The 16,787-nt window shown below is 39.4% G+C and overlaps 2 protein-coding genes across 9 annotated transcripts in view; one reads left to right on the forward strand and one right to left on the reverse strand.

Moving 5' to 3' along the window:
* Positions 1-520: 520 nt before the first annotated feature.
* Positions 521-5,587, forward strand: LOC104595795 (putative E3 ubiquitin-protein ligase ARI2). Of its 5 annotated transcripts, none has more exons than XM_010256688.3 (7): positions 521-1,014; positions 1,865-1,897; positions 2,006-2,285; positions 2,636-3,116; positions 4,123-4,671; positions 4,749-4,921; positions 5,118-5,587. In XM_010256688.3, exons 1-7 carry the CDS (start codon positions 886-888, stop codon positions 5,270-5,272), a joined length of 1,800 nt encoding a protein of 599 aa, XP_010254990.1. In that variant the 5' UTR covers positions 521-885; the 3' UTR covers positions 5,273-5,587. The 5 variants fall into 5 exon arrangements, with proteins under 5 accessions (XP_010254990.1, XP_088744175.1, XP_088744176.1 ...); XM_088888049.1 differs by having other exon boundaries at positions 521-1,009; XM_088888050.1 differs by having other exon boundaries at positions 5,047-5,221.
* The window catches only part of LOC104595796 (histone-lysine N-methyltransferase SUVR5-like), a 54,702-nt gene continuing 43,359 nt past the window's right edge, over positions 5,445-16,787 (reverse strand). For 2 of the 4 annotated variants that reach the window (XM_010256695.3, XM_010256696.3), the window contains 5 exons: positions 8,746-8,862; positions 8,576-8,680; positions 8,361-8,498; positions 7,706-7,793; positions 5,445-6,421 (listed from right to left, as the gene is read on the reverse strand). In XM_010256695.3, the coding sequence (XP_010254997.1) occupies positions 6,314-6,421; positions 7,706-7,793; positions 8,361-8,498; positions 8,576-8,680; positions 8,746-8,862 (556 nt within the window). In that variant the 3' untranslated portion in view covers positions 5,445-6,313. The remainder of the gene's footprint in view (positions 6,422-7,705; positions 7,794-8,360; positions 8,499-8,575; positions 8,681-8,745; positions 8,863-16,787) is intronic. The other 2 variants (XM_088888051.1, XM_019197453.2) reach the window with 2 other exon arrangements.

The following is a 16,787-nucleotide window of genomic DNA, read 5'->3' on the forward strand; positions in this document are numbered from 1 at the left end:
TCATCGAGTTGAGATTGCTTGTTCGAGAGGGTTTAGAGCCCACAGCCCATTCAATGATCGGCGACGTTCCGTACACCTCGGAAAAGATCTCTTCTTAAAAATTATGATCTATATTTTATATTACTGTCATCGAAATTAAAACAGACACCATATGCCATTAATTGGGCTTTTAATCTAAATACTAATTACTTACCAATTTTTCTTTAAGCAGTTTATTTGTTAATTGTTATGACTTATGAGTTATGACTCAAGTTGTGACCCCATGGCCTGCATGTTTGGCACGTGTATAAAATTATTTCCCTCCCTTTTATTTTCCTATTTTTGGACTTTCTTTCTTTTATTTTATCGTTTTTATTTAATAAAGGCAATCTCGATTCTCAATCTTTATATTTGGACTCCCATTGTTGCAAAAATGTTTCGCAACAAAATAGCAGTGACGTCGACGTTAACGGCGCGATTCTTCGCCGTTAAATGTGACGCATCGTTAGCCAAGGGAAAAAATCAGGAACGCCGAACCCGAACGATAGTCCCCAATTGAGTTGAAGATGGTCATTCTGGAGTTTGTCTTCTTCTTCTCCCTTTTCACTCTCTCACACTCTTCTTCGTCCATCTCGTCTTATAGGTTTATAGGCTTTATAGCACAGCCAAAGCCCTTCTCTCAGTCTTGAGTCTCCCCTTTCTTTGCCTTTCCAAAGAAGGTAACAACTATTTATTGGTTCGCTTTAGCTAATTAGCTTCCCCTCTAAGCTTCTCGTCTTCCTTCCCCGAAATCCCTCCCAACTCCCACACCGATCTTGATACCTTTCTTCTCTCTGTAATCCGATCGTCCTAATTAATCGGCTTCTTCAGAATTTTGTTCCTGCTTCCTTCTTTTCATAAATCTTTATGGAGGATTACGTAAGCAGCGAAGAAGAGGACTATTATTCGGATCGTGATTCTCTCGAAGGGTTGGAGAACGAAGAAGAGGATGATTTGCAATGGCGTCCCAAGGCCGCTCCTTCGAGTTCGAGTAAGGTACGAGACATTTCTTTAGGTTTTTCTTTTTCCTGGATAATAATTGCATTGAATTTTCATCGTCCTCTTCTTTTCGTCACTTTAGGTCTTTCTCTACTTTTTCTATATCGTCCTTTCTTACGACTGGGAGATGCTGCGACGAAAATACACGGTGTTTTGAACCGGAATACAATATCTTCCTCTTGTTTTTTTGTGATGATTTACGTGGTTTGACAATCGTTCATTTCTGACTTTTGTTAATTGAAGTAGTGCCAAATATTGGCTTCATGGATTGCCTCAGAATAGTTTCTTTAGCGATTATTGTAAAATAAATCAAAATAAACAATCTTTAATCGCATAAAAGCTTGTTTGTCAATTACTATTGACACTTTGTTTTTTCTAAACGAAACAAAGCAACTAAGCCCTTTGCTTTTCTCGTAGTTGCTTATGCAAGAGATTGTCGACATAATATGGAACTATAATTCTCCAGGTGTTCATGGCATCTAATAAATAGTGAAATGTGCGATGTTAACGAATTAAAATAGTAAATTTCCCTTGTTTCGAGAGCCAATTCGTCTCAGGAAGGAACAGTTTTGGTGTTTTGGAAGATTTAATGTGAATTCTTAGGAATTAGTATTTTAATTCTTTTTATCTATTGGTATCTGAAACTAGCATTTGAAAGTGCATTTTTAAGTTTCCATTTTGTGCTTTTTTAACTCAATCAGCACGGCAAGTATGAATTTGTTTTTAAGTCCAATGCACACTCACATGGTTTATACCCCTGGTTTTGGACCAAATTCAGCATGTAGACCTGTTTTTTCTCACATTTTTTTTCTGGAATTTATTAACGAACCAGCTGGTCCTTTTGCAGGTAATCACAAAAGAATCCCTTTTGATTGCACAGGTAAATTCATCCTCCAGTATTTTTATTCTGAATATAGTCATAACTCACAATTATTGTTTTTTGCCACTCCTACAACTTGGTTATATCACATGGTATAAATCCATGCAGAGGGAAGACTTGCGTAGGGTAATGGACTTGCTAACACTTCGTGAGCAACATGCACGGACCCTACTTATTCATTACCGCTGGGATGTTGAAAAGCTGCTTGCAGTGCTTGTAGAGAAGGGGAAAGACTGGTTATTTGCTGAAGCTGGTGTCACAGTGGTTGAGCGCAAAGATCCTCCCTCACTACCATCTACATCTACAGTATTGTGTTGTATCTGCATGGATGACGTTCTTGCCAAGGAGACTACAACAATGGACTGTGGCCATGGCTTCTGCAACAACTGTAAGAGCTCCCTGTGTTTTCTTAGGTTTCATTTCACAAAATAACAACTGTGATTCTCTTTCCTATTTAATATATATATATATTAAGTATCTGTACAAAAAGTGTGCAATCTGGTTTTATCTCAACCCTAAACTGCAATTGCTGTATTAAGCTAATTACACTAGTTGTTTTTATTAGTTATTATTAAGTACAGTTCTGTTCTTCTAGTATTCAATCCCTGGTGACGGATATCTTTGTAATATGGGGAAAGAATATTATATTTTTTTATTTCCCTTTAACATAAGGGGAGAAACTGCATTGCCATTCTCTTATACTACGCCTTGAAAAATTGTGTGTTTATCTGTATATAGGTTGGACAGAGCATTTCATTGTGAAGATAAATGAGGGTCAGAGTAGGCGTATAAGGTGCATGGCACACAAGTGTAATGCTATTTGTGATGAAGCCATTATAAGAAATCTAGTCAGTGCAAGACATCCTGATCTGGCAGAGCGATTTGAGCGTTTTCTTCTAGAGTCGTATATTGAGGACAATAAAATGGTAAAATGGTGCCCCAGTGTTCCTCATTGTGGTAATGCAATACGTGTTGAGGGTGATAAATTTTGTGAGGTGGAATGTACATGTGGACTGCAGTTTTGTTTTAGTTGCTCAGCAGAAGCACACTCACCTTGTTCTTGTCTGATGTGGGAGCTCTGGACCAAGAAGTGTCAGGATGAATCAGAGACGGTTAATTGGATAACAGTGAACACAAAGCCTTGCCCAAAATGTCACAAACCAGTTGAAAAAAATGGTGGCTGCAACTTAGTTAGCTGTATATGTGGACAAGCGTTTTGGTGAGAGTTCTTTCTGTACTTCATTTTTTATTTGCAATTTTACACTATATCCTGTGGTAGGTTTGCCAAATACTTCAATGCTTTTCAATACAAACTTAATTTGACATTAGATTCCACAGTCATGCAGAACTTGTGTTTTTGCGCTAGAATGACACAATGTTATGATCTCATTGATTCATCCAGGTCTAATAATTTTTATCAACTGCACCTCACTGCCTACCAAAAAAACTATACCATGCTTAGCCTTCCCTTACTTGGCAAAACAATTTAGAGGCTGGTTGTTAAGAATTATCTTACTGCCCAATTGACATATCTGAAAGATCAACAGACAGCATTGCAATTAACAGTTCCTCCACTTTGACAGTGGTCATTGATGATGTTTGTTTCTTGATTTCATTATCATGTTTTAGCTGGTAACCTGTATGGTCGTCCATTATGAAAATTCTCGACACATGGCCTTACAAAAATTGGTTATGATATAATTGCATCTAAGGTGAATAGTGTTCTATCCATATTTCTTACCAAAATGGTTTGCAGGCTAATAGCTATAGTTGCACCTTATACAATGAGAAAATCAGGAACCAGCCTACCTCTAAAAGAATGCCCATAGAAAATGGATCTAGTGCAGGGAAGACTCCTGAAAAAATGAAGCATTTGAAGGCATAGATTGAGATTGTCTGCTGAGCTATTCATTTATCTTCCAGCAGAACTGCCAATGGGTTACAATGGAATTAAGCATATTGTTCAATAGACTGTGGTTGGGAGTACTAAATGAGCCTTGGGATTTATTTACTAATACTCGTTGCAACCCCAAGCTCCTAAAAGGTGCATGATTTGAAAAACGAAGGGTCTTTTCCAACATAAAATACCACTTTTTTTCTAATGAAATCTTCTTTGCTTGCATTTTTCTATCTGCCTCTTATGACAGACTTATTCCATTAGCCATTGGCGTATCTTGTTATTAGGAAGTTGTTTAGTGATGATCTTTTCAATTATTAACATGTAGTTGGCTGTGTGGTGGAGCTACTGGGCGGGATCATACATGGTCAAGTATCAGTGGTCATAGCTGTGGCCGGTATAAAGAAGACCACGAGAAGAGAGCTGAGCGTGCGAAGCGAGACCTGTATCGGTACATGCATTATCATAATCGCTACAAGGCCCATACAGATTCCTTTAAACTTGAAACCAAGCTCAAGGAAACCATACAGAACAAAATTTCTATTTCAGAAAGTAAGGAATCAACACTGAAGGATTTTAGTTGGGTAACAAACGGGCTCAATAGGCTCTTCAGGTCGAGGAGGGTACTCTCATATTCATACCCATTTGCATATTATATGTTTGGGGATGACCTATTCAAGGATGAGATGTCTAAAGAAGAAAGGGAAATAAAACAACACTTATTTGAGGACCAACAGCAACAGCTTGAATCAAATGTGGAGAAGCTCTCTAAGTTCATTGAGGAACCATTTGATGAGTATACCGAGGAAAAAATCATGGAAGTACGGATGCAAGTAATCAATCTTTCTGTGATTACTGATAATCTCTGTAAGAAAATGTGAGTTTAACCGTTCCATACCCCTGATCTCCTTTCGGATTCATGCAAGTCAATTAGTCTCACTCGCTTGTATGCAGGTATGAGTGTATCGAGAATGATTTATTGGGTTCTCTCCAACTGGCTATTCACAATATAGCTCCTTACAGATCAAAGGGTGTTGAGAGGGCGTCAGAACTTTCCGTCTGCTGGAACACCAAGGCCAATGATACCGATAGCTGTATACTATCAGATACTAGCATAAATGGTACTGGTATTGAAAATTTGAAACCTTTCCAGCTAGGCCTAATCGTATCTAACTAATCATTTACCTGATTATTAATTAGTGTCTGTAGTTTCAAATAATCCTCCATAATTACTTCTCTCTCTCGATTATAGTTTTAACTGGAAGCGAATTTGAAGATAAATAAGACAGTCTTCCAAAAGCTACTGACACATGCAATATATAGGAGGAAGAGGAACGATGGAACCTGGTCGGCATTTTCGTGGGTCTCCGAATTTAGATGAAATTGGATGCTCTTCTCGGAAACGTTCTAGGAAAGAAACTTTGGGAGATGGCCTCTTTGACCTCAACTTGCCTGCTGAAGTGATAGACAAGAGCTGATTTTTTTAGGGTTCTGGCGTCGTTAGACAGACTCAAGTGTACAGCTTTTGAGTTTTAACTTGAAGCGACCTCCGATACCATCAATTGCCATTTGTGGATGAATCACCACCTACCTTAACTTTCTTCAACCAGGAAACAGAAAGTGAGATAAATAGATGATTCTAGACCTTACTTTCTTTTTTTTTTTTTTTTGCAATCTTATTTTGTACATGCCTGTCTATTGGGGCAGATGTCCATATATTTATGTGTATATTTTCTTTGAAGGGCTTCTTGAGAGTTAAAAGAGTACATGAAGATTGGCCGATTTGAAGTGAACCGCTTGGCTATATACAGTACATAGGTCACGGTTATTTGAACTTGCATCAGGATGGAAATGCGTTTTCTTATCCGTCTCTGCAATCAGTTCGTCACATCTCGCGTCCTAATGATGCGAAACTTTTAGTAGATACTAAAAAATCTAATAACAAATTATCACCCGCGTGCAAGTTACTTTCTTGGTTCGCTTTCACCTAGCAAAATGTAATTTTAGAAAAGCATAATAGTTATCTCATGAACGTCTGTAATTTCAAACCATTTACCAAGTTTTTCACCAATTTGAAATTAGCGGCAAAGGGTCAAGAGCTATCGGATGTTACTGGCGTAATTCAACGATTTAATAGTTTGTCTATCTATCAAAGGGCATCCCACCGTATGGCTAATGCTGACGATGTGACAACGATTCTAGAGATAAAGAATAAATAATTTTATTACTGCCTGAAATGAATTGTGACATTAAAACAAAATGGCAAAGGCTTAGATGATGATGGTGATGATGATGATGATTATGAAACGTGAATCAAAGCTTGCTTGTTCAATATGATGAAATATGCATTCGTGGTAATGGTCCATTGGATCAAGTTTCCTCTGGCAAAGGGGAGATGATTATTGACCATCACCCAGAATTTTCATATTCCTGTTGTCGACTCCAAAAATCAGAAACCACCCTTGTTCTGGTTGGGTAGAGATCTTGAATTTCTGAGTCTACTGTAACTTATTCAACAATCAACATAGGCGGCCCCGGCAATTAGGAGCACCACAATGGCAAGAATGTCCTTGTCCTGGAAGCAACTTATAGTGATAATCAAATCCCAATTCCTCACCTGCAGATATCTGAAAATCATGTAAAACAAGTTAGCAAATTGCAAGCAAGATGAAACCAAGTGAAGAGATATAACTGTCAACACTGTATGGGTAAGTAATCCTGATTCTGTCACAGTACAAGTATCTGCAGTACACATACATGTAAAATGTCATTATACCATAAATGACTTTCCCTAGGCAAGACCTACCTGTTTCTGCCATTCGGAAAACCCCAAGGCCATTCCAGACCATCAGATGAGGACCTTCATCAGGATCAACCATGTGTCCACATCAATTAGATGAGGACCTTCATTAGGACCATCAATGGGTTGGATAGACCCAACAGAATTGAACATAATCGACCCAATTATATAGGGTCCAGTTCTGCATCACAGGTCCCGATTGTAATTGGGTAAAGATCGGTTTTGCTTGTTCCAAACTGACCATATGTGTTAGTATTGGCATATTACAAGGCTAACCTCATAATGACCCTAGCCTAATACCTTTCTTTCTCATGATATAATTGTAATGTAATCAATTTTTTTGGAAGCCAGCAATGTAATCATATTATCATTTCCAAATGTGTCCAATTTAACAACCATCCAAGCTTATTGTCTAACCACAAGTTAAAACTAGAGTATCAATTATATTTGGGTCTCATTGAATCAAATGTCTATGGAGCATTTCAAAAACCAGTACAGATGGATGACTGAACCATTCAGATCACCAGTTAAGTCACCTTAACAGTTTGTTTTTACCACCTAACCATTATTTCCTTAAATCATTGGTAGGTCAAAACCAGTTCAAGCCTTCTGTGGATCAACATATCTATGGCATATGTAACATTGCTAAGAAACCATCCTTTTTTTTCTCTTGGTAATAAATTCAAAGGTTTTCATATAATTTTTCTATCCTCCCCCTTCCTTTTTAGTTCTCTTCATGTTCTTTTCTTATTATTCTCTTTTTAACATTAATATGCACTATTGATGACATCATTTAGGGATCATTGTGGAATGCAATGGTGAAACCTGGAGCTGATGGCATGAGAACACAAGTTTGAGTCTGAGAGCAGCCACTTTGTTTAAAAAACAAACAAACAAACAAAGGTTAGGTCCATTTCCAGCCCACCCCTCCCAAAACCCAGATAGCCAGGACCATCATTGATTGATGACATCAAACCACTGATGCTTATGTATCAAAGTCTTTCACAAACCATCTATATCTAATATGTATATGCATTCTCCATGTCCTAAACATCATAGTGTGAAAAAAAGGCCATCAAACATTCCATCAGGAAAAGAAAAGAGCTCATACATCTTGTCTGGCATAGAGACCAATATGTGCAAGCCGACAATCCATGCTATCCACGAGAACAAGATAGTTCACAAGATTGGGCGAGCAACTACAAAACCAATATGAACAAACACCATAAATTAGTAATTCACACCTTGAGCAAAGGAGATACAGGATAATGTTGATGAACAGGATTAAAAATCTCACAACTCTCTTGATGAAAAAAGAGGCAGCATTCTTTGATGCCATAAAGCTCAAACTTCAATTGGCAAGCCACCTATAGGACAGATCATGGCCCAAATTTCATATTAACATTTAGGTATCTTACTATTCATTCAGGTGCAAAACTTTAAGATGACTTTGTTTAATAATGTGAAAATAAAAGCAAGGTATTAATTTATTCAATTCATTGACTTCTAAATGGCAGATGGACCACCACTTGAATGTTCCAGAACAATTCACAAATAGTATTACCAAAACATGTTGCACCATTCAAGCCATCTCAGTGACATCTGGGTAAAGGGCAAAATTGTGGCACTTATTGACCAAAATGTCCCTGATGTATTATCCTGTTGGAAGACTTGTTGACAAGATACCCTTCTACATGGACATGTCTGTGAACAGGGTAGATCTTTTTGACTTAGTACATTAAGAGCATGTACAAAGATGGTTTTACCAATGGTTGATGAACCGTGAAACATTTCCAAGTATTGTGGCATCAATCACGTATGGAACTGCTCCTTCAGTCAATCCACTAATATCATTGATGTGGGGATCAATGTCATACAAATAGCTACAGCCTTCATTATCAAACCTGCAATTTTGAAATAAGACATTTATATGCAGCTTAGAACTTAGAAACCAGAAGAGAACATGTGATAAATCTAAGACCTGTTGCCCCTTCTATTTGCCTCTTGATCAGCCAAAACCTCCCCAATGTATTCACACACAAAAGTCCCACTGAAGGATTGGCTCACCAGCTCTGACTGCCCAACCCTGTGAATTATCAAGTAGAAAATAAATATAGTCCATAACTACTAGAAAATAGTTGAAACTATTACCCTATTCTCTGTTTTGAAGACTTCCAATTTGACCTGCACCCCGTTCTGCAATACCCTATTCCGGCAAGTTCTGTCACAGCTGCACATGGAATTGCACTCATAAACTGGATAACCCTCCTGCAAAGTTCAGCAAGTAGAGTACTAAGCTTAATCATCTACTTTTCGTAAAATGAATATGTGCATGAGACAAACATTGGAGTCAGAACAGGACTAGATAACCCCCTGCAAAGGTTAGCAAGCAGAGTACCAAGATTAAGGGTCTGTTTGGTTTGCTTCCGCTTGGAATTGGAATCGCAATGGTCTATTCCCATAGCCTGTTTGGTTCAGACGGGAATCAGAATCGGAATTGGAATCAACTGGAGTGAGATCTCATTTCCAAGGGAGAGGGAGAGAATGGACATTCCCTTAAATGGGGGAATGCCATTCCACTAGGAAGGGGAATGGGATTTCGATTCAGCCCAACCAAATGGTTGGAATTGGAATGGGCCATTCTGATTCCAGATCCTTATTCCCATGAACCAAATGGGCCCTAAGATTGTCTTTCTATAAAATGAATCTATTCTATATGCAGAAGATAGAAATATTGATGTGAGAACAGAACCAGCTAGGAGAGTGCCAAGCTCAATAATATGCATTTTCTATAAAACGAATCTACTCTATTTACATATGACAAAAATGTTTGGAGGCTGTGATCCTCTTACTCTATTTTCTATAAAATGAATTTACTTTACTCTATTTACATCCCCCTTTGTCAGCTCCCTTACCTACATTTCCAGACCTTGGCCTTCCCATTTGTTGTAAGGAATATAAACATAAGTGTAATGCTCACTGTATCTCTAAACACCTTTCTTATAGCCTTTTGTCACCCTCATACTATTCTTTTCCAGACTGTCTCTACCCAATCAATCCATAAATTTGCCTCAAAAGCTTTATCTAAGCTAGAATGAAGGAATGCTATTTCTATGAGAATGGAGATGGAAGCATTACATAAGAATAATAAGTAGGACATTGTTAATTTTCCTAATAGGAAGAAACCAGTTAGTTGTAGGTGGGTGTACACTATCAAATACAATTTTGATGGATCCATTACAATATGTAAAGAACATTGATGTGGACCCCACTGATTGTTAGACAATGTATACCCTTAGCTCCAATCAGAATGATGTACATTATGACATTTAATGTAAATGAATAAAGTACATATTTGATTCATGTTATTATGGTGTGTTTCTGTGTAATACCCTTAAATTGGACACATATGAGACTCGTGTTAATTTAGAATCTTCACAGCCGTTGGATAGATCTGGGGAGATTTATCCTGCCAAGGCTGATACTGACGTGCCACCAAGTTGGTTGGGGTGGCCTGTTTCAGTTGCCAATGTGAGACCTGGGGTACATGCAGTGTGGGTTTTCTTGAAACCCTGAACCGGACCAGAATTCCAGTATTGCCCTAGACCTTGGAGATAGATGGGCAAAACTGGAATGTTACACCTGACCCCTAGACTCGATTATGATACTGCACTAGGTGTCAAATTGGCCTGTCTTTGATATGCCAATCAGTGAGATCCTTAGAGGGGGTCAAAACCTGGGTATGTTGGGACAGTCCGAGAATTCATCTGAGTGGGTGATCATAGTGACAGGATCAGCCCCTTTGTCAGACAAAGTGAATGATCGGGGATGCACTTTCTCTGATGGAAACCTAAAATCCGGCAGTTGATTTCAACCGTTGAAATTTGTTTTGCAAAATATATTTATATAGAGATATACATATACATACATACATATATATATATATATATATATTATGGTTTCAAAATGTTTGCAAAAGATTTTAATTCCCGGGATCCATGTGAGTAGAGAGTGCAGCACTGTACCTTCCAGCCAAGGGAGAGGTCCTCTCTTGTCGGGCAGTGTTTGATCATTATGGGCTGAGAGGTTAAGTGTAAGACCATTGAGGGTAATACCTGATGGGCTAATCTTGCATCTGCCCACAGTCCTTGGGTTTTTATAAGGTGGCTTGACCCAAGGACCATTTAGTGTAAATGTTGGGCCCATTCAGAGCCCATGGTGATGGACTCAGGGGTTCACTATCTCCTACAGTGAATTCGGCCAAGCCTTGTAAGAGAGGCTGGGTTGAACCCATGTGGCTGATGTGTAGATCAATGTTTGGGTCCCACGCCATACAAGGATAACCAACTGGGCAGCAGATTGAGGGGCTAGTGAGCAGATAGACTTAATGGGCCTAAAGCCCAATTCGAACTGGCTTAATGAGATTAATTAAAAGAGGGTGGTTCTGGAGCAGATAGGATAAGGGATTATCCCTATCCACTCAGAGTCCAGATCCAAATAAAGATTTGGATCAGTAAACTCCTAATTAGATTAGGAAGGCTGATCTTTATTTGCATATAAGATAAGGGATTATCCTTATCTCTTAAAGAGAGTCCATATCCAAATAAAAGATTTGGATTAGGAAACTCCTAATGGGATTAGGAGAACCTCTCTTTAAGGCTATAAATAGAAGAGCAGGGCGACCCTCAAAATCATCTAACAGACTACTGAATTCTAGAGAGAGACAACACAGTTTGACTGCACTATCTCCTCTCTTGCTCTTGCCGCCATACCAGATCGATCTCCACCTGTGAGAGCGATCAAGAAAGGTTCTTGATATTACCCTTTGGTAGAAAAGGTAATCTGAAGTCATGCTCACTAGCCCTCCATCACATTCTTGCTAAAGAATTTGGTTCTTGCTGAAGAGCCGTCCTGCTGATTCTGCTTCATCCTGCATCGTGTCATCTTCGGTGGAAGCAATCTTGGGATTTTTCCTTGGGCGTGAACACCTTCATTGGAGGTTATTATTACTTCGTATCAGGCATATCCCTCCACTCCCTTTTGGTTTCAGATCTGGTTCGGTTTGGTTTCAAAATTGATCCTTGAAAATACAGTTTTCTAAAATAGGGAATGCGATTCCTACCTGGGAGAGAAATTTTTGAAATTTCGCCCAACCTTCCTACAGGCTTCGGCCATCCATATGATGGATCTCTCATCCCTTCACTGATGTGGTCCCCATAGAGTTCGTATGGCAGCAATATTTCTGTTAGATATGACAGTGTTAGTTGGTAGTTATTTCAGCTTTATTATTAGTTATTTCTTATTCTATTTGCCATGTAAGAAATAAGGGTAATTCAGCCCTTTTACAGTTAGCCAATAGTTATAAATACTAAGAGAGGGTCGACAGAAATTATGACCTACTCTCTCTTTTCTGAAACTCTCTTCATGTACTTCTTTTCTTCCTCTCCTCTCTTCTTCTTCTCTCCAATTTTTTCATCCTTTTTTTCTTTTAATTCAAGACTGATTGTAGTCTAGATCGACTACTTGATATCAGAGCCGACCTAGGAGCTCTTATGCTAGTCTGATTAGGTCGACTACATGAGAACCACCTAGATTTGGAAGTTTTTCAACAAGGAAGGAGGATTGGCTGATTCTTGGAGGTTACTGGTAGTGTGCGGCTGCTACTAAAGAGATTGTAGAAGTCTGGGAGAGTTCCAGTAGTCAGGAAGAATTAGAAGAAGCTTCGGATCCTCAAGATTAGGGTTTTGCATCAACCAGAAGGTGGCCGCCAGAGATTTTTCCATAAAGTAAGCTTTTTCTTGTGACTCTGTTCAAAAAAGATGATCTTGGTTTAGTCTGAGAGGTGCGGCTTCAGAATTTTTTGTGTTTTCTTTAGGGTTTTGAGAGAAAACCCTAAAAATCCAGAACTGTTATTTGTTTCAGATCGGAATTTGAACTGGTTTCATTCAGAATTTTGTTTTCTGTGTTCTTTGGAAGAACTAGGCCGACTGTTATAAGTTGCTTGGGTGCTATTTCTCCTATTACAGTAGTTAAAAAGTTTTTTTTTTTATTAATTCTTGATCAAGAATGGAGTTCAAGAGTCAAGGGGAAGGTGTTTTTGGGACTAGCAATTCTGGTAACATGTCTGAGAATACCTTTCATATTACAACAGTTAAGTTTGATGGATCAAACTACCTAGAATGGGCTCAATCGACCATGATGGCCATTGGGGGTGGGGGAAAACTGAGCTACTTGTTGGGAGATGCGAAAGAATCAACTAAGGATGACCAAACCTATACCAAATGGGTTCAAGAGAACTATTTGGTTATGACATGGTTGTGCAACTCTATGCAGCCACATTTCAGCCGGAACTATTTGTGGGCGAAAACAGCTAAAGAAATCTGGGATGTCATGAAAGAGACCTACTCCCAACCCCTTAATGTTGCTAGGACTTATGAACTGAAATGTGAGGTTAACAACCTTAACCAATGAGAGAAATCGGTCTCGGTTTACTTCTCTAACACTGAAATCTTTGTGGCATGAAATTGACCACCTAGAAACACTTGAGTGGGAAAGCCAGAAGGATGCACAAACTCATAAAAAGCAGGTTGAGACTATTAGGGTTTTTGAGTTCCTAGCTGGTTTGAATCCTAAGTATGATATTGTGAGACAACAACTACTGACAAGAGACAATGTGACCCTATCACAAGCCTACTCCTTAGTGCACAGTAAAGAGACTAGGAGAAAGGTTATAATGCAGCATCAGCCCTTCCCACCAGCCTTGGCAGCAGTCAAGCCTAAGTCCGGGGGTGATACGGAGAGGGGTATAAAGAAGGAAGACAAGCGGGATCTAGTATGTGAACATTGCAAGAAACCCAAGCATACTAAAGACACCTGTTGGAAGCTGCACCCTCATTTAGTCCTAGCAAAACTCAGGAACAAAAGGGGTAATGCTAATATGGCTGTTAATACTGATTGTGCCTCTTCATCTAGCCCAAAATGCACACCCCTAGACACCCTAGCTGCTGCCCGGGCTGCCCTGACTCAATTGGAAAAGGAAGTTGGCAATTCAGCTCTATCATTTCAGCCACCATCAGCTTTTGCTCATTCAGGTACTTAGGCCTCAGCTTATCATGCTTCAGCTCCAGGTAACACTGAACATTGTTGGGTAACAGACTAAGGTGCATCTGACCATATGACTGGCTTGCCATCACTGTTCACTACCTATCACTTATCTTCTAGCAGAGATAAGGTGTCCATTGCTGATGGTTCCCTTGTTCCCATTTTTGGCAAGGGAGACATCAAGTTGTCTAATGCCATATCCTTATCTTCAGTTCTGCATGTTCCTAAGCTTAATACTAATTTTCTTTTAGTCAGTAGCATTACAAAACATCAGAATTGTTCAACAACCTTTTTCCCTGACCGATGTATTTTTCAGGACTTGGAGACAAAGAAGGTGATTGGAACTGGTCGTGAGACGAATGGGATCTATCTGCTTGGAGAGAGATCACATTGGGAAGATAGTGAAGATAGGAAGTCTTTTGTTTCTCAGTCTGTTAGTCAGGTTATGCTTTGGCATAATCGGTTGGGTCATTTATCTTTTCGGTCTTTGAAGAGTTTGTTTCTTGATTTATTTGAGTCTATTCAGATGTCCAATTTGAGGTGAGAGTTGTGAGCTTGCAAAGCATTGTAGAACATCTTATTCATTGAGTAATAAAAGAAGTAATAATCCTTTTGATATTGTGCATACCGATGTTTGGGGTCCTTATCACGTCACTGCTATAGGGGGGTACAGATATTTCTTGTTGTTTGTTGATGACTATACCCGGTTTTCCTGGGTTTACCTTATGCGTTCTCGAGATGAGGTTCCTACTTTGACCCGGATCTTTCATCAGATGATTTTAACCCAATTTGGGGTCAAAATCAAAATCTTCAAATCCGATAGTGCGAAAGAATACTTTGCCAACCAATTAGCCTCCTATTTGCTTGACCATGGGATTATCCACCAAAGTACTTGTCCTCATACACCACAGTAGAATGGGGTTGCTGAGAGGAAGAATAGGCACATATTGGAGGTGGCCAGAAGCATCATGTTTAACTCCAATGTGCTTATTCATTTATGGGGAGATGCTATTCTTACAGCAGTTTATCTCATTAACCGAGTTCCTTCATGGGTTCTTGACATGAAGCCTCCATTTACCCTCCTATACCCTAATAAAGACTTGTTTATTGTTCCCCTTAAAACCTTTGGTTGTACTTGCTTTGTTCAGATTCTTGGACCTCATCGTTCCAAATTTGATCCTAAGGCCTCCAAATGTATTTTTCTCGGTTATGCACAAACTCAAAAGGGATATTGCTACTATGAACCCACTTCTGGGAAAAGATTTGTCTCTATGGGTGTTACTTTCTTCGAAGATGTACCCTATTATCCTAAGGTTTCTCCTCAGGGGGAGAGTAGTGAGTGTGGGGTTAACTCATCTGAAGTTCCTTTACCTGTTCCATTGAGTGATGAGGGATGTAACGGGGAGGAGTGTCAGAGGTGTCGGGATTTGAGAGTCTACCACAGGCGGTGGAGGCAGGTTGATTTCGGTCACCAGCAATCCAGGCCAGCCCCAGTTCCTTCTGTGGATCCAGATCCAGGTACTACAGTTCCTTTATCGGATCCATGTTCCACTGAGATACCTTCCACTATTGAGCCCTTACCTTCTTTGGATGACCTTGACCTCCCCATTGCAATCCGTAAAGGCAAACGGTGTTGCACCACATCCACAACCCACTACATTTCCTAATTCTTGTCCTATGATCACTTGTCCCCCTCTTACAGGTCCTTCCTTACATCTATTGTTGATATTCCTATCCCCAGAACAGTGCAGGAGGCCTTGTCAATTCCTGTGTGGAAAGATGCAATGAAGGTTGAAATGGATGCTCTTCTGAGGAATAATACTTGGGAGCTAGTTGACCAACCTAAAGGGAAGAAACCGGTTGGATGTAGATGGGTATTTACTGTGAAACATAATGTTGATGGTTCCATTGAAAGGTATAAAGCTCGGTTAGTTGCAAAGGGATTTACTATGACTTATGGTATAGACTACTTGGAGACTTTTGCTCCAGTAGCAAAGATGACCACTATTGGAGTTTTATTGTCCCTTGCAACCAGTTACTCTTGGCCCTTGTTCCAGATGAATGTCAAAAATGCCTTCCTCAATGGAGACTTGCAGGAAGAAGTCTACATGCAGTTGCCTCTTGGATTTTATGATGCAGACATAGGAAAGAAGGTTTGCCGGTTGAATAAAGCTTTGTATGGACTAAAACAGTCCCCCAGAGCTTGGTTTGATAGATTCAAACAAGCCCTTGAAAGGTTCAGCTATGTATAGGCCCAGTCAGACCATACATTATTCATTAAGAGAGTGGACTCTTTCTTGACCTTGCTTGTTGTATACGTGGATGATATTGTAGTGACAGGGAATGATAATGGTGAGATCGAGTCTCTCAAACAACTCCTTCATCAAGAATTTGAGGTGAAAGATCTGGGAGAGCTACAATATTTCTTGGGTATTGAGGTAGCTAGATCTAAACATGGGATTTTTGTTTCCCAAAGAAAGTATGTTCTAAATTTGTTAGAAGAAACTGGAAAGTTAGGTGTTAAGCCTGCAGATACACCTACTGAACAGAATCACAAGATCAGTGCAGAGGGTGGAGAGCCACTTGAAGATAAAGCTATGTTCCAGCGGTTAGATGGAAAACTCCTCTATCTTTGTCTCACACGACCGGACATCAGTTATGCGGTCAGTGTTGTCAGTCAGTATATGCACTCTCCAAGGACTACTCACTTACTTGCAGTTGAGAGGATATTAGCATATTTGAAGAGGTGCCCAGGTAGAGGTATACTATTCAAGAATAATAATCACATGAAGATAGAGGTTTATACAGATGTTGATTAGGCTGGGAGTATTGATGATAGAAGGTCTACCTCTGGATATTGTGCTTTTGTAGGAGGTAACCTGGTCTCCTGGAGGAGTAAGAAGCAAAGTGTTGTTTCTTGTTCTAGTGCAGAAGTTGAATACAGGTCCATGGCTAATGGTGTGGCTGAAATCATATGGTTGAAATCACTATTTGAGGAGTTGGGTATTGCTTATGAGAAGCCCTTAATGCTGTATTGTGATAATCAGGCTGCTATTAATATAGCTCATAATCCGATACAGCATGACAGAACT

The sequence above is a fragment of the Nelumbo nucifera genome, chromosome 5 (genome assembly GCF_055504915.1).
Source record: "Nelumbo nucifera cultivar China Antique chromosome 5, China Antique-T2T, whole genome shotgun sequence".
Classification (NCBI taxonomy): Eukaryota; Viridiplantae; Streptophyta; class Magnoliopsida; order Proteales; family Nelumbonaceae; genus Nelumbo; species Nelumbo nucifera.